Genomic DNA, 27,533 nt, shown 5'->3' with positions numbered 1-27,533 from the left:
GGATGGATGTCAGGGGTTTAGGAGCAGAGGCACGGGCAAGGGAGGAAACAGAGAGCGAAGGGGAGGAGGCAGAAGAAAAGATGAGTGATGACGACGACCCGAGATCTCCGAGTCTTTCCAGTGAATCAGAGGATTCACAGAAAGGAGCACCAGTGGCCAGGGCAAGGGGGGAGTCTAGGGGGGCACCCCAGGAAGATAGAGCCAGAGGGGACTCAGAGGGGAGCAGCTGGAAATCGGGACCAGCGTCACCGCCAGGAAGCAGGGAAGAGGAAAGGAGCCAGGGGGGAAGCGCTGGCAGCTCACCACAGGAGGGAGGGCATGAGTCAGGAGTGGCCACACCTCCATCGGGGAGCGAAGAAACGGTTAAGAGGAAAGTGGAAGGTTGGGCGCGCGCGCCAAGTTCAAATGCAGAGGAAGGCGGCGCAGTAAGCAGCCCCGAAAGGGAACCAGGTCCTAAAGCCCGGCGCAAGGAGGCAGGAGGGTCCGGGTCAGCGTCAGAAGAATCCCGGAAGGAAGAAGCCCCGGGGGGTAGAGGGACCCAGAGGAGGACAGTCAGGCGGAAAAGGTGGAGCAAGGCTAGGATATTAAGTTGGTGCACACGGGGCGGAGACTCAGACGGAGCTTCGCCGATCTAGCTACTAGACGTAGAGTTGCGCGCAGCAGCGTGAGAATGGAAACTGTAATTCAATAAAGACTTTTACTTAATGATCGCTGGCTAGCGTGATCCTCTGTGAGCTAGGATCTTCAAGCAGCTCTGACACATACGCTTTAGGTTACAGACTCCGCTAACCCAGAAATAGTACCGAGGTTAAGAACTTTGCTTCAGGATGAGAACAGAAATTGTGTTGCGGCGGCGGGAGGCCCCATTAGCTAAAGTGGTGCTTCAGGTTAAGAACAGTTTCAGGTTAAGAACGGATCTCCGGAACGAATTAAGTTCTTAACCCAAGGTACATAAGGAAAATTATGTATACATGTACAGTGGTGCCCCGCAAGACGAATGCCTCGCAAGACGGAAAACTCGCTAGACGAAAGAGTTTTCCGTTTTGGAGGTGCTTCGCAAGACGATTTTCCTATGGGCTTGCTTCGCAAGACGACAATGCCTTGCGAGTTCCTGCGGGGTTTTTTTCCTCCCCCCCCTTTTCTAAGCCGCTAAGCCGCTTATCAGCTGATCCGATCAGCAGATAAGCAGTTAATAGCGCTAATCCTCTAATCCATCAATGGGCTTGCTTCGCAAGACGAAAAAACCGCTAGACGAAGAGAATCACAGAACGGATTCTTTTCGTCTTGCGAGGCACCACTGTATCTTATCACCAAAACCGATTTGGGTTCAAATTGTTGAATGTCAGCTGACATCCACTGCAAGTATTACTTATTTTTATAACCTGAGATCACTTGCCTTTCATTTTAGTGCAGCAACAACTGGGACTGGTTTTTCCTCTCTAAGCCCTTCCCTTTTGTTTGTCACAATTGGATTTTCATTCTCTGACATAATTAGATTTCAACTTGTGACGGCTCCTAAACGTTTCCATATTTATGAATCAATACAGCTGTTACGTTTCTATTTGGAGGTATTGAATTACTATGATCTGGCCTTCTCCTTCTCCTCTCCACGCCCCCGTTCCTTCTTCAGAGGATATACAGTAATAGCATTACGGGATTACAAATCCATAATTTTAAGCAATTGGTAATGTAACCAACCAGATGTACGGGATATCAATTTTTTCACATATATGCTGGAGTTTTCAAGGTGGAAGGTGTCACAGAACAACACCTGCTCAAAGGTATTATACCCAAGCAATCCTGATCCACAGTCGCACCCCCCCCCACCAAAACCCCCCCCAGCTCCAGAGAGGTTCGGGGTGGAGAGGACTCTCAGAACAAGGTTGGAAGGTGCCATGGTGGAGGCTGTGGGAAGGAGAAAGACTCTGGTGGCTTCAGCTAAGTAGAATACAAAAGGGAGAATTTCTCCTTTAACTAAACCAGGGGTCTGCAACCCGCGGCTCCGGAGCCGCATGTGGCTCTTTTACATCTTTGTCGCGGCTCCGGGGCGGATACTAGCGAGGGGAGGAGGTGCATTGTGCGCCCCGACACTCCCCACTGTGGCGGGCGCTGTACTGGCTGTGACGTCACATGGGGGCGGTGTGTGTGTTAGTCACGCACCGTCCCGACGTCACCTTCCCGCCCGCCTGCTACATTGTAAGGGACATGTACGCTGGTCACTGCATTGAAAGGGGGCATGTACGCTGGTCACTGTTTTGAAGGGGAGTGAAGAACACACACACACAAAAAGGTAACTTGTTAATTTAACGTTTATTTCTATGAGGAGGAGTAATTCTGAGGGGTCAAACAAAGAAATAATAAAAAAGTGACAAAAAAGTTATTTTTATAATGACGAGTTTTGCGGCTCCCCGTTTTTTTTTCTTCGGAAACGGGTCCAAGTGGCTCTTTTTGTCTTAAAGGTTGCAGACCCCTGAACTAAACTCATGCTTGTGAAACTGCAACTGGAACAGAAACCTACTTTGGTGCTGAATGAAACCTATAGTTAGGGAAAGTGGGGTTGGTGGAAACAAATGCACTACCAAAAATTCTTGTTTTCTCTTCTGTTGAACATTCTGTAATGAGTGGTGTGACTGTCTTGAAAAGCTGTCAGTAGGAAATAAGCTTTTTTTTGTTTTGTTTCCTTTTTGTGGGAGATTGGAAAGACCACCTACTGTTGTTTCTGAAACTAAACTAGGCTTTGGAGCGAAACTTCCTTGGTGCCTCTAAATCATGCATTTTAAACGCAGATACCTGAATGCTCATCATTTTAGGAGTGTAATGGTAGTGATGTCTGTCCGCTCCAACAAGGGGATGGTATGGAGAAGCATACATTTGCCGTGTAAAATATATGTGTGTGATATCCTTTGATCTTGTAGGATACATCAGATATTGAGGTGTCAGTTGAGAGGGCAGAAAAGTACCCAGAGGAGAAGAACTCCCTTTTTGCACTATCTAGGGTCCCCGTCCCTTGCTGTGTTCCTATAAGATGTTTCAGGGTGGTAGCTCCAAACCTGACGAACTAGCGTGATAGGATTATAAGAAGTTTCCTCAAACCAGGTCGTGCTTTTGGCTCACCTCGCCTGACACTGCCTGCTCGGACTGGCAGCAGTTCTTGAGAGCCTCTGTCAGAGAGAGGGGTCTTAGCCACCATCTCCTACCTAAGATGATTATATATATGGAGACGCCAGAGATTGAACTAGGAAGAAACACGTGCTCTACCACAGATCTCTTTATAAATGATGATCTGGGCAGCAGCACAACATCTCTGGATGGAGCCCTTGCTTTCATAGAGATTGTAACGTGTGAACGAACCAAAACTTACCGTATTTTTTGCTCCATAGGGCGCACCTAGTTTTTAAAGGGGGAAATCAAGGGGGGGAAATCTTATTTCCCTTCCCCAGCCCCAAAGAGCAGCGTGCAGGTTGCGCGCAGCCTGTTCACTTCTCCCAGAGCTTCTGGGACTGCCAGGGGAAGCCCAGGTTCCCCCCCCCCCAAGAGCAAAGAAGCCAAGACAGCGAGCAGGATCCATCCCGCTCGCTGTTTTGGCTTCCTCTTTAGCCGCGCGCAACCTCTCCCTGCCGGAGGGGTTGCACGCGGCTATGGCTGGGAGAGGCTGCGCGGGGCTAAAGAAGCCATAGCGTGCAGCCTCTCTCTGCTGGAGGGGCTGCGCGCGGCTATCCCTGAAGCCTTCCGAGCGCAGCGCAAGTTCCCACTGCGCTCCTCAGGCTTCGGGTTCCTTTTGCTGAAGCTGGAAGAGCAAGACTCTCCTGGCTTCAGCGAAAGGAACCTGAAGCCTCCGGAACGCAGCCACATCACCTTGCTGATTACCGAATGCAGGCTCCTTGGCTTCAGCGATAGCAACGCGAAGCCTCTGAAGTGCAGAGGGAGCGCTCCCTCCGCACTTCGCGTCAGAGTCACTCTAAAAGCCCCCGTTGTCAATCTGTTTGTTACCCTGGGAGATCAATTTACTGAATTTACAAGCTGAAATTTTCAAGCCGGCCCTGTACATGGCTGGTTCCTAAAACCTTCCTACTCCGAGGAAATTGAAATAAGCATCCAGGAATTGGAGCCACTTCTCCAGCCCAGGACTGAAGTCCTTACCTCAGAGGCTTGTTATGAAGTAAAAAAATATATATGAATGCGTTAATCACATTTGGTTTTGCCCTTCCTCTGAGGAGTATAGGAGACTTTAGATGAGATCATTTTCCTATAAATTAGGCGGTGGACTTGGGGAATCTGAAATTCTTGTATGCATTCTGCCAGCTACGTGTTGGTTGATCTTGAACCAGTTTTTTCTCTCTCTTTCTCTTTGTCTAATAGGCCTCACAGGGTGACTTTAAATTAAGGGAGGGGGGCAAGGAGAGCTGTGTGCACCCCCCTCCCCAAATCTCATGGAGAACAGGGTCAGTAAAAATGGGGAAAAACAACCAAAGAGACTATTTTCCGTTTTAAACGATATTCCACAGAGCTTGAATAAAGGATATGCTGTTAAACTTGCAGCATCTAAAGAGATGCTTTGTTGTTGTTGTTGTTGTTGTTGTTGTTGTTGTTGTTTTTGTTGTTTAGTTGTGTCATTTAGTTTTGTCCAACTCTTTGTGACCCCCTGGACCAGAGCACACCAGGCACTCCTGTCTTCCACTGTCTCCCGCAGTTTGGTCAAACTCATGCTGGTAGCTTCGAGAACACTGTCCAACCATCTCGTCCTCTGTCGTCCCCTTCTCCTTGTGCCCTCCATCTTTCTCAACATCAGGGTCTTTTCCAGGGAGTCTTCTCTTCTCATGAGGTGGCCAAAGTATTGGAGCCTCAGCTTCAGGATCTGCCCTTCCAGTGAGCACTCAGGGCTGATTTCCTTCAGAATGGAGAGGTTTGATCTTCTTGCAGTCCATGGGACTCTCAAGAGTCTCCTCTAGCACCATAATTCAAAAGCATCCATTCTTCGGCGATCAGCCTTCTTTATGGTCCAGCTCTCACTTCCATCCATCACCACTGGGAAAACCATAGCTTGAACTGTACGGACCTTTGTTGGCAAGGTGATGTCTCTGCTTTTTAAGATGCTTAAATAAACCAAAAACCCTACATAATACTGGTGGTGGTGCTTATAACATTTTCCTGACTCCTGTTTGATGCTTGTCAAAGCTCTACCAAATTCCAGGGCCTTAATAGCTTACTTCTGAGAACAGGTGTGCCCTTGGCCATCAGTACGTGGAACAGGACGAGTCCGTAACTCAAGTCAAGAGTCCCAGAGGGGCTGCTTAACAAAAGGGCTTAAGAGGCCTTACAAAATTGAGATTGCCTTCTGCCAGGGGCTATGCTTTCAGCCAGGCAGCCTGACATATTTATGGCACCTGCAGCGTTCTGCGGAAGGCTTTATTGGGAGTTATTAATATTCAGGTGTGGGTGTGTGCAGGGGAGAAGCAGCCTCTCATTAAACCGGCACCGAGTGCTATAAAGGGAAAGCTTTGTACATCCTGTTTCCGAAAGTGGATCTGAGCAGGCAGGTGGCTGCGCTCGCACATTCCTCGCAAAGTGTCTCATCGCCATGAAACGACATCGCAAGCAGAAAAACCTACTAAAAACCTCAAAGGTGAAACACGGGCTTCTTCTGCGTGCCTACTACATACAGGGGTCTATAAGCATTAGCTTAGTTTACTAGCTGGACATTATTTGTGGCAGTTTCTGGATATTGCTGTTTCAGGCGTCAGATTTGTGCCTCTGTGTCCTATGACACACGCAGGACTGCCTTTGAAGACGGTTCGGAAACTGCATCTCGGGCAGAATTCGTCAGCCAGGTTGCTGACCGGGGCAAGACGGTTTGAGCATATTACACCAATCCGGACCCATCTGCACTGGCTGCTCATTAGCTTCCGGGCCCAATTCAAAGTGCTGCTTTATAAAGCCTTAAACAACTCAGGACCGCGATCCCTCCAAGACAGCCTCTCTCTATATGAACTGACCCAGAGATCATCATCTAAGGCCGTCCTTTGTGTGCCTCCTCTTCGGAAGGTCCAGAGAGTGGCAACATGAGAACGGGGCCTTTTCTCCAGTGGCTCCCCATCTGTGGAATTCTCTTCCCAGGGAGGTTTGCCTGGTGCCTTCATTATTCACCTTTAGGCGCGAGGCAAAGATGCTCCTCTTTAACCAGGCCTTTTAAATGTGTTGTGGGCGAAGGGATCATCAGTTTGTTCTTATTTTTATTATGCATTTTGTGATTGTTTAATATTGTAATTTTATGTTGTGAGCTATGAGATCTTTGGGTATAGAGTGGTATACAGATTTAAAATAATAACAATAATAATGATGATGATGATGTCAAGACTGCAGAAGAGCATTGCTGGCAAATGAGAGTACATATCTCATTGGAAGACAGAGCAGGCGAATGAGCTTGTGAAATTGTGGCTGATATTTTTAGGTCCTGTAGTAGCGTAGTCTGAGTAGAGATGGGAAAGAAATTGGCACCAGGGCTTGTTTCAGAGGTTTGTCCCTGTATTTGTATCTACGTTAGATATTGTCTTGCTGCTGCTGTACATGGAGTCAAACCATTGGTTCATCTCAATGTTGTCAACACTGATTCCCCACCCCAGAGTGGCTCTCCAGGCTTTCAGGCAAGGATCTCTCCCAGCCGTATCTGGAGGTGCCAGTGATTCAACCCAGGGTTCTTATGCAAGCCAAGCTCATATTCTGCTGCTGAGCCGATATTTGCCCCGTTCATCTCTGCCCATATTCTGCAGACAGCAGCAAGCAGTTTTACAGCATACTGTTCCGGGATTGCTTTATCGGACTAGTAATACCGTATTTTTCGCTCTATAGCACGCACCCGACCATAACACACACATAGTTTTTAGAGGAGGAAAACAAAAAAAAAATATTCTAAACGAAACAGCGAATGTATGATTTTTGTGGTTCATGCTGTGGCCACAGACATGTGATCTGACGGTGAGTTTGGGGTAGCCCAATGCAAAAATCCTGAGGATCCATGTGGATCCATGCTTTGTAACCACATTTTTGCACCACTGAGGCCCCAGGCAACAGTGGGTGCGTGAATTTTTTGGTGCAAGATGTAGCCATGGACATGCTATGTGATCTGATGGTGAATTTGGGGTGTCCCAGTGCAAAAATCCTGAGGATCCATGTGGATCCGTGCTTTGTAACCATGTTTTAAGTGGGGAGGGAAGGAAAAGCACTCAAGGGACAAGGAACACGCGTGGGGTGGGTGGAGAAGGATGCTGTTAATAATGCAGAAGAGGGGTATAAGAGGAGAAGGCTCCTCTCCTCTCCCGCTTTGCTCCTTTAAAGAAGCAGGCTCTCTGTCCCTCTCTCCTCCCCACTCAGCGGGTCTTCTCCTGCTTTGCTATTTCAAAGCGAGTCACGGAGGAGGGAAGGAAGGGGAACCATGGATCCTCTGCTCACGACTGCAGCAGATCCCCCCGCCATCCGTAGGCATTCGCTCCATAACACGCACAGACATTTCCCCTTACTTTCTAGGAGGAAAAAAGTGAGTGTTATGGTGCAAAAAAGACGGTACATTTTATTAAACACACCCAGATGGCACTCACAAGCGAGCTTTCCATCACAGACGCTGAAAATAGCACCTTGGCACAAATGTTTCTGCATGGAATGTTAATGAAATGCTCGTATGTCAACAGTAGGTTTGAGATCCTGCTATAGGTTATTTCCTGGTGCCAGTCAATCTGAAGTTTGTTCTCTTCAGCACTGTGGTGGCAGTAGCTCTCAACATGTTAAAAAAAAAAGGCTTTTCCTGGGGGCTCGCTCTGCAATCTGCTACAGGTGGCTTGGGCATCTTGCCAAACCTCTTATTTTTCCTGCCATCATCTTGGAATGTGTCTTTGATAAAACCAGGGAAGAGAAGTGGATTCTGAGCTCACCTGAACGGAGTAGCTTCGACTGGAACTGAACCGTCCTAGCCACATACTTTCCCCCCACTTTCCCCCATTGCTCACCCCACTGCTTGTGTTTATACATCAACACAACTTGGCATCCTTTATGCCTAAGAATGTGGGCACAGGTGGTGCCAAAGATTTTGCTCAGAGCAAACCCGAGAGAATGTTGTTTTGACTGAGAGAGAAAGGTGCAAATCCAAGCCTTAACACTTCCCACTCAGAGCTGACATATGAAATGTTCAAGCTAGAGAATAACGCTCATGACTCGAGCTTTCCCTTCTTGCACCATCCTTCATCCCACCACAATTAGGGTGTAACGCCTTCTGAAGATGCTGAGTCCTGCAGCCACATGAAAGAGACGTTCACCCATAGGTACCAAACTGGCAATCTTAATTCCGGCTAGGGATTCATCCAGCCCAGCCTTTCGCATGATGAATTCTGCATATAAGTTAAATAAGCAGGGAGACAGTATACAGCCTTGTTGTACTCCTTTCCCAATTTTGAACCAATCAGTTGTTCCATATCCAGTTCTAACTGTAGCTTCTTATCCCACATAGAGATTTCTCAGGAGACAGATGAGGTGATCAGGCACTCCCATTTCTTTTAAGAACTTGCCATAGTTTGCTGTGGTCAACACAGTCAAAGGCTTTTGCATAGTCAATGAAGCTGAAGTAGATGTCTTTCTGGAACTCTCTAGCTTTCTCCATAATCCAGCGCATGTTTGCAATTTGGTCTCTGGTTCCTCTGCCTCTTCTAAATCCAGCTTGCACTTCTGGGAGTTCTCGGTCCACATACTGCTTAAGCCTGCCTTGTAGAATTTTAAGCGTAACCTTGCTAGCGTGTGAAATGAGTGCAATTGTGCGGTAGTTGGAGCATTCTTTGGCACTTCCCTTCTTTGGGATTGGGATGTAGACTGATCTTCTCCAATCCTCTGCCCACTGCTGAGTTTTCCAAACTTGCTGGCATATTGAGTGTAGCACCTTAACAGCATCTATCGTATCGTAAAAGGGGTTTGTTGTTGTTTAGTCGTTTAGTCGTGTGGAGTTGAAGAAATCCTCTCCCTGTGCTAAGATCCCCTCTAAGCTTAATTGCACAGTGGGGTATTTTTAGTAAGGAGAGAAGCGGAGAAAATCTAGGGGGAAGAAAAAGGAAGGTGGCAGAAAGCATTGTGAGAATTCTGGCTCCTCCTGCTCCTAGCTCAAGATCGTCCTACAACTCTCTCCCGCCACATTCATCCTTGGTATCCAGGACCCAAGGGGATGTTCCCCATCCGATGCTCTGTTTCGGTTGGCGCTCTCATGAAAGACGGAGACCCAGCAGAGTGCCCCACTTAAATAATAATAATTACTATTATTATTATTTCTACCCCGCCCATCTGGTTGGGCTTCCCCAGCCACTCTGGGCGGCTTCCAAAAAAAATATTAAAATACTGTAATACATCAAACATTAGAAGCTTCCCTAAACAGGGCTGCCTTCAGATGTCTTCTAAAAGACTGGTAGTTGTTGTTCTCTTTGACATCTTGTTTGACAACTTGCCCTTAGGTACACAGGGAGATCTTGCTCCTGACTTCAAGGCTCAAGTGCCGGTCGGGTGTCTCCCAAAGAGAACCTTTTTGGATTCTAAAGGCAGCGTTCCAGCCATGTTCAAACGTGGCCCTCGAAAACCACAGGCAGAATGTTACCCTGGCTCTGTTCAGAATCAGACGTGGGAATCAAGGCTAGTAAGTGATCGGCATCATGTGTGCCTAACTTCATTTCCGGGCAAAGATTTTAATTTGCATTCTTTTTGGTTTTCATAAGCAGAGTTTTCTGGTTCTCCTTTTCTTTTTCCTTTTTAAGGGAATGCTGGAACCTGGTCGCTGGTTGCAGTGGCTCAAGGAAAACACACAGGCGGCTACTTGCCATGTGATCTAACGTGTGGGTTAGGCGCTGTTATCTCGTTTTATCTGCCCAGCCTCCTCCCGTGGGGTTTTCTCAGTTTCCATAAAAGACCTTTTATGTATTTATAATACGCCTATGATACGGCTATGATATGCCAACATGTCAGATGCAAGTAGATTCTGTGTCCGTGGGGAACAGGAAAGTGAGGGTGTGTCTGCTGTTATCTCTCATGGCTGCCTTATCTGTGTTTCTCCCTGAGAGGAGGAGCACCACCGCTTGTGGGATTTTCAGAAGAATCTGATTAAGAGACAGTAGATTGCGCTGAGTAATTCTAATCGTAAAAGTATTGAATAGGTTATTGCTAAAGTGGCTGTCAGTGGCGTAGCATGGGGGGTGCAGGGGGGGCCGGCCGCACCGGGCGCAACATCTGGGGGTTAGGGGGCGCAAATCCACGGGTTAGGGGGCACAAGTTACTTGCCTTGCCCCGGGTGCTGACAACCCACGCTACGCCACTGGTGGCTGTTCTTGTTTCATAGAAGCTTAGGTTGTTGTGGATTTCGCTTGTGTGTACACACACAGGGATAGTTTAACGTGGTAAGCCTCCAGATGTTTTGGACTACAACTCCCATCAACCTCAGCCAGCAGGCTCACGGGAGTTGTAGTCCGGCAACATAGGGAGGGCACTGTGCTGGCTTTCCCTGCAGTACCGCAGCCTCCCCCAAATCTGGTGCCCCCTGATTCCTTGAAATACAACTCCCCTCATTCCCAGCCAACATGGCTGTGCTGGCAGAGGTTGATGGGAGTTGTAGTCCAATGCGTCAGAAAGGATGCTGTAAGCATAAGCTTTCTCGTTTTATTTATTTATTTTTATATTTTTTATTGAACAAGCAGAGTCTTAAAATACATGCAATACCAGCAAACAAACATAGAAATTATTGAGAGTATACATACAAAAGAACAAAAAGAAAGCAAAAAAAGAAAGGGGGGGGGGAAGGAAAAAAATAAAAGAAAGAAGAATAAAATTAAGAATAGAGTAAAAAACATAGTAATATCTCTTATTTCAGTCCGCAAAGAAAAGAAACTTCTGGCTATACCCGTTGTACTAATTTTCAAATAAACTATTATTTACACAGTTACACAACGTTGTTTTTCGTTAACTTAATTTAACTTTATCTAACATGTACTTTGTTACATGTACAGGGACGCGGGTGGCGCTGTAGGTTAAACCACAGAGCCTATGACTTGCCAAGCAGAAGGTCGGGGGTTCGAATCCCCGCGACGGGGTGAGCTCCCGTTGCTCGGTCCCTGCTCCTGCCAACCTAGCAGTTCAAAAGCACGTCAAAGTGCAAGTAGATAAATAGGTACTGCTCCAGCGGGAAGGTAAACAGTGTTTCCGTGCGCTGCTCTGGTTCGCCAGAAGCGGCTTAGTCCTGCTGGCCGCATGACCCGGAAGCTGTATGCCGGCTCCCTTGGCCAGTAAAGCGAGATGAGCACCGCAACCCCAGAGTCGGCCACAACTGGACCTAATGGTCAGGGGTCCCTTTACCTTTAACATGTACTTTGTATTACAAGGCTCATTCAATATCTGCCAGAAAACTTTTACTATTGCAGTACACTTTGAGTAAGCATTCTCATTTTAGCCCCGCCCTTGTGCTGGCAGCCTATCAAACTAAATATAAGGAAGATACCGACTTTTCCCATTGGTCTGGCTAGCCCGGTATTGGCCAACTAATTGGCTCTTCAGGGTCTCGGGCAACTTGCTACCCAAGCGCCTTTTGAACATCACTGCCAGAGATGCCAAGCATTTACTCTGCTAGTATCCCATTCTGAAATGGCACATTTCCCCTTGGAACCAAATAGCTAATGTCTCTTCCCTTCTCTTTTACTGCACAGGTCGGGGACCACAAATTCAGCGCCCACCGGATTGTCTTGGCGGCCTCCATCCCTTACTTCCACGCCATGTTTACAAACGACATGATGGAGTGCAAGCAAGATGAAATTGTCATGCAGGGCATGGATCCAAGGTAATAATAATAATAATAATAATAATAATAATAATAATAATAATAATAGTAGTAGTAGTAGTAGTGAGGGAACCACAAGAAGGCCGTCGGAGCTGGACCTCAGTGTCCGGGCAGAATAATAATAATTATAATTATAATTTATACCCCGCCCTCCCCAGCCAAGGCCGGGCTCAGGGCAGCTAACAAGCAATAATAAAAACAAGTTGAATGAATGCAACGTAAAAACAAGATTAAAATACAACATTAAAATATTAAAATGCAGCCTCATCACAGGAGGAAAAAGAAACAGGGGGAGGGAATCAAATTGGCTCCAAGCCAAAGGCCAAGTGGAACAACTCTGTCTTACAGGCCCTGCAGAAAGAAATCAGATCCTGCAGGGCCCTAGTCTCATGAGGCAGAGAGTTCCACCAAGCCGGAGCCAGTGTTGAAAAGGCCCTGGCTCTGGTTGAGGCTAATCTGACTTCCTTAGGGCCCGGGACCACTAGGGTGTTGCTATTTATGGACCTTGAGGCTCTCCGTGGGGCATACCGGGAGAGGCGGTCCCGTAGGTACGAGGGTCCTAGGCCGTGAAGGGCTTTAAAGGTCAAAACCAGCACCTTAAATCTGACCCTGTACTCTACCGGGAGCCAGTGCAGCTTGAAAAGCACTGGGTGAATATGCTCCCATGGCAGAGACCGCGTGAGGAGCCTCGCTGCAGCATTCTGCACCCGCTGGAGTTTCTGGGACAGCTTCAAGGGCAGCCCCGCGTAGAGCGAATTACAGTAGTCAAGCCTGGAGGTGACCGTCGCATGGATCACTGTGGCCAGGTCGGGGCGGGAAAGGGAAGGGACCAAATGCTTGATGGTAATACATGGGGAGTTCAGCAGCTTAGAAACACTGAAAAAGTGAACTGATCCTTCTCAGTTGTGGGAAAAGGTCACCCCCAAAAGGAAAAATTGGAATCTCCATTTACTACTCAATGAAAATGACTTCAAGAATTTGTCAGAAATATTGAAACCTTGCCAAAAATTGCTGGTACAGTCATACCTCGGGTTGAATGTGCTTCGGGATGAGCGCATTCGTGTTGCGCTCCATGGCGACCCAGAAGTAACGGAGCGCATTATTTCCGGGTTTCGCCGCTTGCGCAGACGCTCAAAACGTGACCCGCGCATATGCAGACACGTGGACACAGGTTACGTTTGCTTCTAGATGCAAACAGGGCTCCGGAACGGATCCCGTTCGCATCTGGAGGTACCACTGTATTGGAGAATCGCTCGAAGCAGGAGCCATTCTTACTCCAGATACCAAGAAGTAATCAGCGCTCAGAACGCGCAATCAAAGTGATGCGGGAACTCTATGGCACTTGTAACCAAGACAAACCACAACCTCCATTTATTCTAAACAATAAGAAGTGATATACAGAGTACAAAACATTGCACAAGTACAGTGGTACCTCGGGTTAAGTACTTAATTCGTTCCGGAGGTCCGTTCTTAACCTGAAACTGTTCTTAACCTGAAGCACCACTTTAGCTAATGGGGCCTCCTGCTGCCGCCGCGCCGCCACAGCACGATTTCTGTTCTCATCCTGAAGCAAAGTTCTTAACCCGAGGTACAATTTCTGGGTTAGCGGAGTCTGTAACCTGAAGCGTATGTAACCCGAGGTACCACTGTACTAGAAAATTTGTAACCTCTGGTTTTCCTGCATTATAATCCATAATTATAATCATTACATAATTCATTATACAGTTACATATACAAAAATATGTTTTATTGATTTCGGGGTGGGTTTTTCTCCCCAAAACATTTGGAAACGGCAGTTCGTTCCTTTGCTTTTAGGCAAAAGTTCATCTAACTAAGCTTACAGGAACATGAGGTTGTAAAGATGTTATAACCTTAGTACGCCCCAGTTGCTGTTTTCCAGCTTATCTCTGCAATTCCAAGGACCAGAAGCGCAATGTTCTTGTTGCTGTTGAAGGCCTGGAATCCTTGGAATCTGACAAGGGCCTATCAATCAACACAGACCTTGCCCGGGGTTGAACATTGCTGCCCCTCCCCACCGACCCTCACTCAACCACACACACACACACACACACACACACGTTCTGAAGTGGCTTATAAAGTCATGTGTGTGTTTATTAACATCTCATGCTTTCCCATTCTTCTCTGGCCCATTTAGCGCACTGGAAGCTCTGATCAACTTCGCCTACAATGGGCACTTGGCAATCGACCAGCAGAACGTCCAGTCCTTGCTGATGGGGGCAAGCTTCCTGCAACTGCAAAACATCAAGGATGCCTGCTGCTCATTCCTCAGAGAGAGGTGAGGGGGAATCTCGCTGCTGGGGAATCTCGCTGCTGTGACGCCGGGTGTGCTTTTTATTTTTTTATATTTTTTTCAATTTTTTTTTATTGATTTTAACAGATAGAACATATAAAACATACAGAAGAAAGCACACTACAATACTACACAACAAAAGAAAACAAAAAACAGAAATAAAAACACATATTCTTTCTAAAGTTCATTTTAAATTTCATTATTAACTGACTTCCTCGAATCCCCTCTAACTGAATTTCATTATATCTTTTTTTATAATAATTTTTATTAATTTTAACATATAAATTATAATGCATACCACAAAACTTCACCACTTATACAATCTTTTTTTGGACTTCTATCAGCACCTCTGATGATCCACCGTTTTAACCACTTCTTATGCATTTCTTAAATTCATATTGCCTTTAATTATTCTTAACTAACCATCCTCCCCTTTATCTATTTTTGCAATAGTTCCAATAATTCACCTCACAGAACTTCTTACAATGAATTTCATTATATCACCTTGTAACAGTTCTCCAAAATCATCTTTCTACTACAGTTAACTCCTTCAATCTACTATCTTCATCTCTTTTCTTACTGACTTAGATCCATATTAATATACAACATCCTTATTCTAATCCTAGGCCTATTTGGTACTTTCAAGTATTTTCTACTTATCTTATATTACAATATTTATCTAAATCATCTTTAAATTTCTTCAAATCTTCTTGGTATTCCTCTTCTTTCTGATCGCGGATTCATCTAGTCAGGTCTGCCAGCTCCAAAAACTCCAACATCTTCATCTGCCATTCTTCTACCGTTAGTATTTCTTGAGATTTCCTTGACGCAGGGTGTGCTTTGTGTGACTGTGTCCCTTATCCCAAGGCGGAATCGTAGGTGCATCAAGATTGCAGAGATTCCGTCCGGCCTCTGCAATCCAGACCGTGTGGCATGCTACAAAGCAGGAAGTGTGTGCAAAGTAGAGATAACTCCAGATACGGAAGTGAGGCGAAATCTTCCTTGCACAGACACACACCAGGGAAAACCCGGCTGGCAGCTAGCATTTCCGGGGGCCCGCTTTGAGAAGAGCGCAAGAACGGTGGTCCACCACCTCGGTTGCCATTTCCTGAAAGCAAAATCTGCTGTTGCAGGAGGTATTGAATCTGCAGCAAGGCAAAATCTGTTGCTGCAGCAGATACTGCCACTGTAACAGCCCCCAGGCACGGAAGAGGTGGTCTAAGGGGCCTGGGTGGTCTTCCCCCCCTCCCAACCCCTAAGACAGGCATAGGCAAACTCGGCCCTCCAGATGTTTTGGGACTACAATTCCCATCATCCCTGACCACTGGTCCTGTTAGCTAGGGATGATGGGAGTTGTAGTCCCAAAACATCTGGTGGGCTGAGTTTGCCTATGCCTGCCCTAAGAAGTCTGTTGAAGGCATGGCAGTGGGGATTTAAAGGTTTCTCCTATTTCAAAACCTTCCCCCCAAGTTAACTTGAGTTGAGTCAAGAAACTTCAGAATACTTCGTTCGAGAGAACCACAGAGCCAGCTTAATAGAAAGTTATACATTTCTGTATAATAATAATAATAATAATAATATTTTATTTATATCCCGCCCTCCCTAGCCAAAGCCGGGCTCAGAGCGGCTAACAACAGTAAAAATAGCCCAGTTTACATAAAATCACAGTCAATTAATTGAAATCAGTTCAGAATCAAATTAATGGCAACCATTGGGCTAGAGTTCTATGAGGATTACCAGAGGAGGAGGTCAGGCTGCGCCTTGGCCAAAGGCCTGGTGGAACAGCTCTGTCTTGCAGGCCCTGCGGAAAGATGTCAAGTCCCGCAGGGCCCTAGTCTCTTGGGACAGAGCGTTCCCCCAGATTGGGGCCACGGCCAAAAAAGCCCTGGCTCTGGTTGAGGCCAGCCTAACCTCCCTGTGGCCCGGGACCTCCAAGATATTTTTGTATGAAGATTCCGTGGGACATACCAGGAGAGGCGGTCCCATAGGTACGAGGGTCCTAGGCCGTATAAGGCTTTAAAGGTCAAAACCAGCACCTTAAACCTGATCCTGTACTCCACCGGGAGCCAGTGCAGCAGGGAGAAAAGGCAGGTTATAAATACATATATATAAATAATAATGATGATACATTTAAAGCTAGAGGAGACTCAGCTCTTCTTCTAGGTTGTTGGGATTGTCCTGTCCCAGCACCTTTGGATAGGTGCCCCATTGGCGTGAGCCAAGGAGGCTACTGGAAGATGGTTTCTCATGAGCAAGTCCCAACAAATCTCTCTTTACCATTTTGGAACTCCTCCTCCCTTTTTTTTAAAGAAAAGACCCCGGCTCAGGGGCTGACCAACCTTGGAACCAAAAGCAATAATAATAGTAATAATAATATTATTTACCCCGCCCATCTGGGTTGGTTTCCCCAGCCACTCTGGGCAACTTCCAGCAGAATATTAAAATACAATGATTCATTAAACATTAAAAGCTTCCCTAAACAGGGCTGCCTTCAGATGTCTTCTAAAAGTCTGGTAGTTGTTTATCTCCTTGACATCTGATGGGAGGGCGTTCCACAGGGTGGGTGACACTACCGAGAAGGCCCTCTGCCTGCTTCCCTGTAACTTTGCTTCCCATAGTGAGGGAACCACAAGAAGGCCGTCGGAGCTGGACCTCAGTGTCCGGGCAGAATAATAATAATAATAATAATAATAATAATAATAATAATAATAATAATAATAATAATAATAATTTATATACCACATTTATCAAAACATCCCAGGGTGGTGGGAGCTTTGTTGCATCTTAAAGACAAACTAATTTATTGTGGCATGGCAGTCTTGGACTATAGTGTACTTCACCAGATCTATGAAATGCTAATTAGTAGAACCAGGTGTAAAGGGACGTGGGTGGCGCTGTGGGTTAAGCCACAAAGCCTAGGACTTGTCGATCAGAAGGCCGGCAGTTCGAATCCCCACAACGGGGCGAGCTCCCATTGTTCGGTCCCTGCTTCTGCTAAACTAGTAGTTCGGAAGCACGTCAAAGTGCAAGTAGAGAAATAGGCACCACTCCGGCGGGAAGGTAAACGGCGTTTCTGTGCACTGCTCTGGTTCGCCAGAAGTGGCTTAGTCATGCTGGCCACATGACCCGGAAGCTGTACGCCGGCTCCCTTGGCCAATAAAGCGAGATGAGCGCTGCAACCCCAGAGTCGGCCATGACTGGACCTAATGGTCAGAGGTGCCTTTACCTTTACCTAGAACCAAGTGTAGCTTACTCACTCTAAAAAATATTTGGTGGCCAGGCTTACAGAGACGAATCCCTTTAACAACCTATTTGATCTTTTCCCCTTTACTTATTTTTTAATACTGATGATTCCTTTGCGGTGTTGCCAGCATGGCTTTAAAAGAGGATTAGACAAATTCACAGAGGTTTAGGTTTCAGTGGCTACTAGCCTTGATGACTGTGCTTAGAATCAGAACGAGCCACGATCAGGAGAATACTGTTTCAAAAAGCAGGCGCCAAACAAAAGCCAAACCCTTAATTTGTCCACCAAATGCAGTCTTCCATAGTAGCATTGCCCCTGGAATCTTTGGTGCCATGCCCCAAAAGAGTGCATTTGTGGACAGGTTAAACAGCCAGGGTCCGTGATGCAGAAAGTGGAGGTTGCCTTCCTCTGCCCTTGTAGGTTGTTCCCTTTCCCTGTAGAGGTCGTTGCATTCTTCTCAAGTTCACAGTAAGGCGCAGTAAAGGCAGAGGGCCCTGTCCACTTCCTTGTCCATTGGCGTCTAGGGCAAAGGTAGAGTGACCTAGAAGAGAAAATTGCTGAGCAGTCTGGCTTTATAGCTTTTGGACCGGTTTCGCTGGAGAGAATGCCTGGCTGAAGATTCTGTGGAATGCTGCCCTGTAGCTTGGGCTGGGTCAAAAGACATGCACACTTGTTGCCACTTCATCAGAAAAGGAGAATTTGAAATATCTGTGGCCTGCCAAGAAGCCATTCTCTTCCCCGCTCCCTTCCACTCATACCATTTGAGTTAAGCCGCATCGTTGACGTGCCTCTAGTTAAAGGGTCAGAGGACCAGATGGGTCTGCAGCCAGCTGGGCTGATCTGCCGCTACCCGTATTGCTTGATTTCTCTCTCCCTCTCCCTGATGCAATTGTAAATAAGTGCTTCAGTAGAAGAGAGGACTGTGAACTTCACGTCAAAGCCTGCTTTGGGTAGTCCTCTAGACAGGGTGAAGAGGAACCTTCTTTCTGTTGGCCGGGAGGTGGGGGCTGTAGCTAGCCACGGTCATAGACAGATTCCAGGTGTCAAATCAAAGAGCCAATTACCGTATTTTTCGCTCTATAGGATGCACCCGACCGTAGGACACACCTAGTTTTAGAGGGGGAGAACAAGAAAAAAAATTACCGTATTTTTCGTTCTATAAGACGCACCGGACCACAAGACGCACCTAGTTTTTGGAGGAGGAAAACAAGAAAAAAAATATTCTGAATCTCAGAAGCCAGAATAACAAGAGGGATAGCTGCGCAGTGAAAGCAGCAACCCCTCTTGCTGTTCTGGCTTCTGGGATAGCTGCGCAGCCTGCATTCGCTCCATAAGACGCACACACATTTCCCTTTACTTTTTAGGAGGGAAAAAGTGAGTCTTATAGAGCAAAAAATACGGTATCTCCCTTTCTGCACAGCGCCTCTTCAGCGAAGCGGCAGGAGAAACGGAGCCCCTTCCATTTCTCCTCCTGCTTCGCTGAAGGGGCGCTGCGCAGAGAGGGAAAGCTACGCAGCGCCTCTCCAGCGAAGCAAAGCCAGGAGAGCGAGAGGGATCGGTGTGCACTGACCCCTCTCGCTCTCCAGGCTTCAGTGAAAGCAACGCGAAGCCTCCGGAGCGCGGCGGGAGCGCTCCCACTGCGCTTCGGAGGCTTTGCGTTGCTGTTGCTGAAGCCGTGGAGCCTGCATTCACTCCATAAGACGCACACACATTTCCCCTTAATTTTTGGAGGGGGGAAAGTGCGTCTTATAGAGCGAAAAATACGGTATGTGGATTTCCAGAAAAGAAAAGGAAAAAACCGGTGGCTTTGCTAGTATAAGATATGCACACACTGTGCCGAAAAGGTTCCCCCTGAAAGAGACGAAAACCTCAGGTAAATGCAGGCCGCCAAGTAGGGATTTTATTTTATTTACCATACTTTCCCGTCTATAAGACGCCCCCTATTTTGTTGTTTAGTTGTGTCCGACTCTTCTTGACCCCATGGACCAGAACATGCCAGGCACCTGAACACACCCCAGGGTCAGCGTGGCTGTGTGACTGTGTGAAACAGGGTTTCCCAAACTTTGCTGGTTTTGGACTACAGTTCCCATCATCACTGACCACTGGTCCTGCTAGCTTGGGATGATGAGAGTTGTAGTCCAAAAACAGCTGGAGACCCAGGTTTGGGACAATCCTGTTCTAGAGGGTGACAGGGTGTTGGGGACTAGCTTTTGCGTAGGTCAGACACTTTCTTAGCTGTTCAACTCTCTTATATTCATCTGCACCATCTTTAAAGGCTTCACCCAAAAAACTGCCTGGGCGTGCGCCAGTTTGCCGAAACTATGATGTGTGCCGTACTCTACGATGCTGCCAACAGCTTCATCCACCAGCACTTTGTGGAGGTTTCTGTGTGTGAAGAGTTCCTGGCCTTGCCCTTGGAAGACGTCCTGGAGCTGGTCTCGAGGGATGAGCTCAACGTTAAGTTAGAAGAGCAGGTAGGTGCCTCCGAAGTCCCAAGATGCGTTGGTTGCTCATCGCAAGGTTTGCCTTCCACCATTCCTGGTATGCCCCACGGAGAGCCTCAAGGTCCATAAATAGCAACACCCTAGTGGTCCCGGGCCCTAAGGAAGTTAGATTAGCCTCAACCAGAGCCAGGGCCTTTTCAACACTGGCCCCGGCCTGGTGGAACGCTCTGCCTCATGAGACCAGGGCCCTGCGGGATCTGATTTCTTTCCGCAGGGCCTGTAAGACAGAGTTGTTCCGCCTGGCCTTTGGCTTGGAGCCAATTTGATTCCCTCCCCCTCTTTCCTTTCTCCTCCTGTGATGAGGCTGCATTTTAATATTTTAATGTTTCAATATTTTAATGTATTTTAATCTTGTTTTTAAGTTGTATTCATTCAGCTTGTTTTTATTATTGCTTGTTAGCCGCCCTGAGCCCGGCCTTGGCTGGGGAGGGTGAGGTATAAGTAAAAATTATTATTATTATTATTATTATTATTATTATTATTATTATTATTGAAAGCCAGAAGGGCTTGCGACAGCTAGCAGGTTGAATTAGAGGCAGATTTCAGTACAGGACAAGCGTAAAGAAAACCAGCAGCGTAGCTGCAAAGCGGTAACAAGGAAGGAGGCAAGCAAAACCACCAAGGTGAAGGCCGAAAGCCTCCCGGCAAAAAGTATTCAAGAAACAGCAGGAAGCAAGTGAAAGGGTGAGTTCCACACACCCTTCCCTTGAGAGCTACAATAGAAAAGGTTTATCTTATTTCCGGGGGACCCGGGTGGCGTTGTGGTCTAAACCACAGAGCCTAGGACTTGCCGATCAGAAGGTCGGCGGTTTGAATCCCCGTGACGGGGTGAGTTCCCGTTGCTAGGTCCCTGCTCCTGCCAACCTAGCAGTTCGAAAGCATGTCAAAGTGCAAGTAGATAAATAGGTATCGCTCCGGCGGGAAGGTAAACGGAGTTTCCGTGCGCTGCTCTGGTTCTTCAGAAGTGGCTTAGTCATGCTGGCCACATGATCTGGAAGCTGTACGCCAGCTCCCTCAGCCAGTAAAGCGAGATGAGCGCCGCAACCCCAGAGTCGTCCACAACTGGACCTAATGGTCAGGGGTCCCTTTACCTTTATCTAATTTCCACTGATGATAACTTCAGACAACCACCCTGCCAGCTTCCTAGGTCCAAGCGCAGAGACCTTTCTTCTGCAGGAAGAAAAGGCCAGGTCATCTCGGTGGCCAACCAAATATCACTTGGTGGCTCCCTATGCGGTGTGGCCTCCCAGGCATCACTTGCCACGCACCATCGTCAGATAAAATGCCACCCTACGCTGCCTTTTATCTATGTTGCTCTTTGACATGGTGCTTTTGATGACCGCAAGCTGACCTTAGCACTGCAAATCTTGAAGGAGAGTAAGTTGAGTGATCCTTCTGCCCGTAAATCATGGGCTCAACCGCTGATCTCTGCGCTAAAGCAGCTGAGAATTATTTGTGTCTCAAGAGTGGGCTTGTCAAAGGGCTATCCTAGCGAGGACAGATGTTTTTATGGGGGTAGATTATCGGGGGGGAGGTGGGTGTGGCAGCCACAGAGGAAGTGCCTAGATAAGTCGTTTATGTAAGAGGAGGACTTTAGAGCGGTTGTGGGAGTCCAGGGGCAAGTTAACCCTGGGGGTTAACTTCCCGGTCTTCCCCTGCTTAAATGTATATTGTTAAAGTCTTTGTGGCTTAGGGCCCTCGTATCTACGGGACCGCCTCTCCTGGTCTGCCCCGCAGAGGACCTTAAGGTCCATAAATAACCATAGTTTAGAGGTCCCAGGCCCTAAGGAAGTCAGACTATCCTCTGCCAGGGTCAGGGCCTTTTCACTGATGGCTCCGACCTGGTGGAATGCTCTGTCCCATTAGACTAGGGCCCTTCAGGATTTAATCTCCTTCCGTCAGGCCTGTTAGACAGAGCTATTCCGCCTGGCCTTTAATTTGAATTCAGCCTGATCTTTTATTTCCCTTCTCTTCCCTCCCTCTCCCCTTTTATGAAGATCACCCGCTCTGAGACCCCACAGCTAATTCTCCCCTGGCCTCCTTGCTGGCCCAAGTAGGACCAATTCAGCCAGCTAGCCCTGGGGATTATCTAATTGATTTTTGAATTGTATTGTCATTCATGTTTTTATACTGTATTTTATGCTGTTTTTATAATTAAGTGTTTTAAAGTATTTTAAATTTGTTGTTAGTGGCCCTGAGCCCGGTTTTTGAACTAGGAAGGGCGGGGTATAAATAAAAATTTATTATTATAAAGATACAGGTTTTTGTAGCACATCATTCCAAGCCCTTGAGTTTGGTGTTAGAAACTCGATTATATAAGCTAATCGCTAAATGGCACCTTAAACCTTGGTTACGGTTGCCACAGTGGTCTGTCGAGACACTATCCGCCCCCATCCAGTTGTGCGGTTTATTGTTCTTGTTAATTTCATTTCTCTGCTGCCTCAAAGTAGTTTACAACACATTAAAATTAAAATAAAATATCAGATACAACAATCAAGAATAAAACAAAGACAAGCTTCAATGAAAACATTGCAGGTCCTTCTCTTAAGTGAGATTTTGCTTTCCCCATATTAATTTCCCGACTTAATTTCCAGAGTTGCTCCATAGCAGAAGTTATCTAGGCATCCAGTGTGGTGAAGTGTCAGAGTGTCGGACTAGGACCTGGGAGATCAGGGTTCAAATCCCCACTCAGTCCTGAGCTCCCTGGGTGAGATTGGAGTCAGTCGCAGCCTCTTGACCTACCACAGAGGGTCGTTGTAGGGATTAACTGGGGGGGCTGAACCATGGACTCCTTGGAGAAAAAGGTGGGATATAAATGCAATGGGACGCGAGTGGCACTGTGGGTTAAACCACAGAGCCTAGGGCTTGCCAATCAGAAGGTTGGCGGTTCGAATCCCTGCGACAGGGTGAGCTCCCGTTGCTCGGTCCCTGCTCCTGCCCACCTAGCAGTTCAAAAGCACATCAAAGTGCAAGTAGATAAATAGGTACCACTCTGGTGGGAAGGTAAACGGCATTTCCGTGCGCTGCTCTGGTTTGCCAGAAGCGGCTTAGTCATGCTGGCCACATGACCCGGAAGCTGTACGCCGGCTCCCTCGGCCAGTACAGTGAGATGAGTGCCGCAACCCCAGTGTCGTCTACGACTGGACCTCGCGGTCAGGGGTCCCTTTACCTTTACTATAAATGCAATAAATAAGATCTTCAGTTTACCTGCTTAAGAAACTAGAGAGGCCAGCCAGGTGGAGATGTCAGTCGGCAATCTGGCACCTAGAAATCTCTCATGTGGTCGCAATGGACTCCCACACCAGTCGCAAAACATGCCTGGTGCCTGGATAATTTCTAACACTGCCTAGGTGTAGGGTGGGTTTCAAGCCTGAAGGAGTGTCGGCGCTTCAAGAGGACTGATGCTTTCATCTCTTCCGAGTTTCCTAAAACAGAGCATCATAACCTGGAAACGTCCTGGGTAGCCCTTTTTTATATATTTCCCTCTCCGCTTCCAACAGGTCTTCGAAGCCGCTCTGGCCTGGGTGAGGTACGACCGCGAGCATCGAGAGCCCTTCTTGCCGGAGCTCCTCTCCAAAATCCGCCTGCCTCTTTGCCGACCCCAGTTCCTTGCGGACCGCGTCCAGCAGGACGACCTCGTCCGCTGCTGCCACAAGTGCAGGTGGGTTTGCGAGGGTTGAGCTGCCCGCTGCAGTTCCAGGAGGGGAATCACAACGAGGAAGCGCGTGGGACAGTGGCAGGCACACAGACCCAAACTCAGAATCCCTTTTCCACCATGCAGGCAAAAGAGAGAGGGAGTTCTCCTCCAGGTGACCCGGCCAGGTCAGATTGCGTCTCCTTTGTCCCTTAAGCTCAGGGCAGGCAATGGGCTATGTGAGTTTTGTGTCATCCAGTACAGTGGTACCTCAGGTTAAGTGCGTAATTCGTTCCGGAGGTCCGTTCTTAACCTGAAAATGTTCTTAACCTGAAGCACCCCTTTAGCTAATGGGGCCTCCTGCCACCGCGCCGCCGGAACACGATTTCTGTTCTCATCCTGAAGCAAAGTTCTTAACCTGAAGCACTATTTCTGGGTTAGCGGAGTCTGTAACCTGAAGCGTATGTAACCTGAAGCGCATGTAACCCGAGGTACCACTGTATCTTGATGCGAGTTCACCATTCAGACAGGCAGGTGGTGGAATTCTGAGATGCACCGCTGCAGACATTCTCTGAGACAGAATTCTTCTGCACATAATAAATAAATAATAATAAATATATTATAAATTATAAATAATTTATTATTTATACCCCGCCCACCTGGCTGAGTTTCCCCAGCCACTCTGGGCGGCTTCCAATAAAGTGTTAAAAACAATACAGCATTAAATATTAAAAACTTCCTTAAACAGGGCTGCCTTCAGATGTCTTTTAAAGAGAAGATTGCTACTTATTTCCTTCATATCTGAAGGGTGGGCGTTCCACAGGGCGGGCGCCACTACCGAGAAGGCCCTCTGTCTGGTTCCCTATAACCTCACTTCTTGCAATGAGGGAACTGCCAGAAGGCCCTCGGAGCTGGATCTCAGTGTCTGGGCTGAACAGTGGGGGTGGAGATGCTCCTTCAGGTATACTGGACCAAGGCCGTTTAGGGCTTTAAAGGTCAACACCAACATTTTGAATTGTTCTCGGAAATGTACTGGGAGCCAATGTAGGTCTTTCAAGACCGGTGTTATGTGGTCTCGGCGGCCACTCCCAGTCTCCAGTCTAGCTGCCGCATTCTGGATTAGTTGTAGTTTCCGGCTCACCTTCAAAGGTAGCCCCATGTAGAGCACATTGCAGTAGTCCAAGCGGGAGATAACTAGGGCATGCACCGCTCTGGCAAGGCAGTCTGCGGGCAGATAGGGTCTCAGTCTGCGTACCAGATGGAGCTGGTAGACAGCTGCCCTGGACACAGAATTAACCTGCGCCTCCATGGACAGCTGTGAGTCCAGAATGACTCCCAGGCTACGCACCTGGTCCTTCAGGGGCACAGTTACCCCATTCAGGACCAGAGAGTCCTCCACACCTTCCAGCCTCCTGTCCCTCAAAAACAGTACTTCTGTCTTGTCAGGATTCAACCTCAATCTGTTAGCCGCCATCCATCCTCCAACCGCCTCCAGGCACTCACTCAGGACCTTCACTGCCTTCACTGGTTCTGATTTAAAAGAGAGGTAGAGCTCCACTGCATACAGGAATTTGGAGGCAGAGTTAACATGTGGCTGGTTGTTTGACCACTTTTAGGGTAGATCTGCACACAGGAAAAAACCTCTGTAAATAAGTCAGAAATTAAATCGTTATAATGAAAGAAAAAAACACGCTATAGAAAATCGCATAGAAATTTTCTTTGCTCTCTGGCGCCATCTGGTGGTGCATGTTTATAATGCATTCGAAACACTCTTTTTTTGACTAATGTAGCTGAGTCCTCAGTCTGAAGTGGTCCAATCCAGAATTACACTGCACTGCCCTCATTCTGCAGACTGTGGAGCAGCTCTGACAAAGCGTTATGTACAAATGAAAATGGAGTCGCCTGAAGGGGAGGAACACGGCAGCGGCTGCCCGACTTCAGGAGTTCTGAGTTGTAGGTCTCATTCGCACATGCATTCATAGCATAGGTGCTAACTTCCTGCCTTGCGGCAGAACTTAGGTTTCTCTTGTTAAATAATTTTTATTAATTTTCAGTTACAAAAATCCAAAATGCGCCATATTATATTAATACCAAATAGCAATACCAATTCAAATAACTATCGATTACATGGCTAATTATAAATTTTGTGTGGCTTCCCACGTGCTGTAGTCTGATTCCCTTTCATTCTGCCTCCAGACTATTGCTCAAATCAAATACAATCCACTCTTGATAAAATCCCTTGTACCACAGCTATAATAATTAACTTCAGTTCGCATATATAATTATTTGTAAATTCGCAAGTGAAGTTCTCCTTTCTTCTTCCTGTGTGAGGTATTAATTTTCATCAATTGTCCCTTTAATTCTTTCTCAAATATTATGTCCATATTAGTTGTTTCTGATCTCCTTGTGCCTTATGGCTTTGTTGACTCAAAAGTTACTCTGGAGAGATCTCTCTTTGTTCTCAACTCTTCTGATTGCAGCTGTAAAATCCCGCTTTCGATTTCAAGCAGGGAGTCACGCAAAGCCCTGGAGGGCCTCCAAATTCTCCCCTCCACATCCAGTCAAAACAATTAATTATAATTATTCATAGAAGAATGATCTAGTGCCCCGCCAAAGCCCGGCAAGTCTTCAAAGTCCAGTCCCTCCTCTCCTCAACCAGGGGGCAAGTAAGAAATTAACTCCGCAGAGGCTCCAAGTCTTTTTTATAATTATTCCAAACGTTAATATTTTCCGCACACAGTCCCGTTTGTCATTATAATCCATAGCTTTGTTGGAAAACTTGCCCCCTCGGGAGAGGCCGGCCCCTCTCCCTGGCTCCCGGGGCTTGTTTGCTGGTGATCTACCCTGGCTGGCTTCCCCGCAGTCCAGGAAGATCTTGATAGGTGGCATCTCCCTGCATGGAAGATGCACAGCCCCTTCCCCTTGCATACCAGCAGGAGAAAGAAGAAAGTCTGTTTCATCTACGGTTTATTTCTGACTGTACAACTGTACAAAACATGTCCGTTCACTCAGACTTCTCTCCGAGCAGCAAACAAAAGACTTCCTTCACAAAAACAACAGGAAGGTCTCATATTACACAAAGAACAAATCCCTGTGAATTCCCTGGAGCTTCCGGGAATATCCCAACAAGCTATACTCCCATCTCCTTTCTTCTTCACTTAATTTTTTGGCATTCTTTGGGGGGGGGCATTGCTAAGCCATTTATGTAGCAAAGGATTTATAATGAAATGATTGGCTCTCCCCCAACACATACCATCTTGTTGCTTGAATGAAGTCATCTTTCCATATAAAATCGGCAGTCCTCAATCTTGTCCCATCATTACCAGCACGCATCTGTGCATTAATCCTAATTTTTTAATTATTTTTTTACCAACAACCAGAAAACAAACAGTGAAACCCCCCAGGCGGCTGATACATTGGGTATACATAATCAATAATAACATATTCAAATCAACCATAAGTACAATTCTGTACACCTTAACACTCCTCCCTCCACAAAGTTTATTTAACTTTTAACATTTTAATTGCCCCAAATTGTTCAAACCTACCCAAATAATTCACTATCTTCTCAAACCAATCCTCCTCCTTCACACTGACCTTAAGATAGAGGAGGCTTCTCACTGCCTGATTTGAAATTATATTATGAAGCCTCTTGCATTAGTTGGATTCAGGAATGGACAAAATTAACAAATACAGATACACCCTTTGCGCATTTGCAGAAGCGCTCTGCTGCGCTGCGCGTGTACAGAAGCGGTCCTCAGGTTACAAAATTTTCAGATTATGGCCAGGCCTCCGGAACAGATCCCGTTCGTAACCGGAGATACCACTGTATATCATTTCCCATTTGGATTTCAGGGACCTCGTGGATGAAGCAAAGGATTACCACCTCATGCCAGAGCGACGACCCCACCTCCCGTCTTTCAAAACCCGCCCCCGTTGCTGCACCTCCATCGCAGGCCTGATCTATGCCGTGGGAGGCCTCAACTCAGCAGGTATCT

At 47.0% G+C, this 27,533-nt stretch overlaps 1 protein-coding gene across 2 annotated transcripts in view; it reads left to right on the top strand.

Annotated features, from left to right (window-relative positions):
* Positions 1 to 27,533, top strand: part of KLHL18 (kelch like family member 18) — a 51,831-nt gene that overhangs the window by 13,276 nt on the left and 11,022 nt on the right. For both annotated transcript variants that reach the window (XM_083467015.1, XM_083467014.1), the window contains exons 2-6: positions 11,712 to 11,842; positions 13,998 to 14,138; positions 19,673 to 19,871; positions 23,402 to 23,562; positions 27,391 to 27,527. In XM_083467015.1, coding sequence (XP_083323141.1) covers positions 11,712 to 11,842; positions 13,998 to 14,138; positions 19,673 to 19,871; positions 23,402 to 23,562; positions 27,391 to 27,527 — 769 coding nt within the window. The remainder of the gene's footprint in view (positions 1 to 11,711; positions 11,843 to 13,997; positions 14,139 to 19,672; positions 19,872 to 23,401; positions 23,563 to 27,390; positions 27,528 to 27,533) is intronic.

This window comes from Podarcis liolepis, assembly GCF_965112155.1.
Source record: "Podarcis liolepis genome assembly, chromosome: 12".
NCBI classification, from domain to species: domain Eukaryota; kingdom Metazoa; phylum Chordata; class Lepidosauria; order Squamata; family Lacertidae; genus Podarcis; species Podarcis liolepis.
This window is presented reverse-complemented; position numbering and strand designations above follow the sequence as displayed.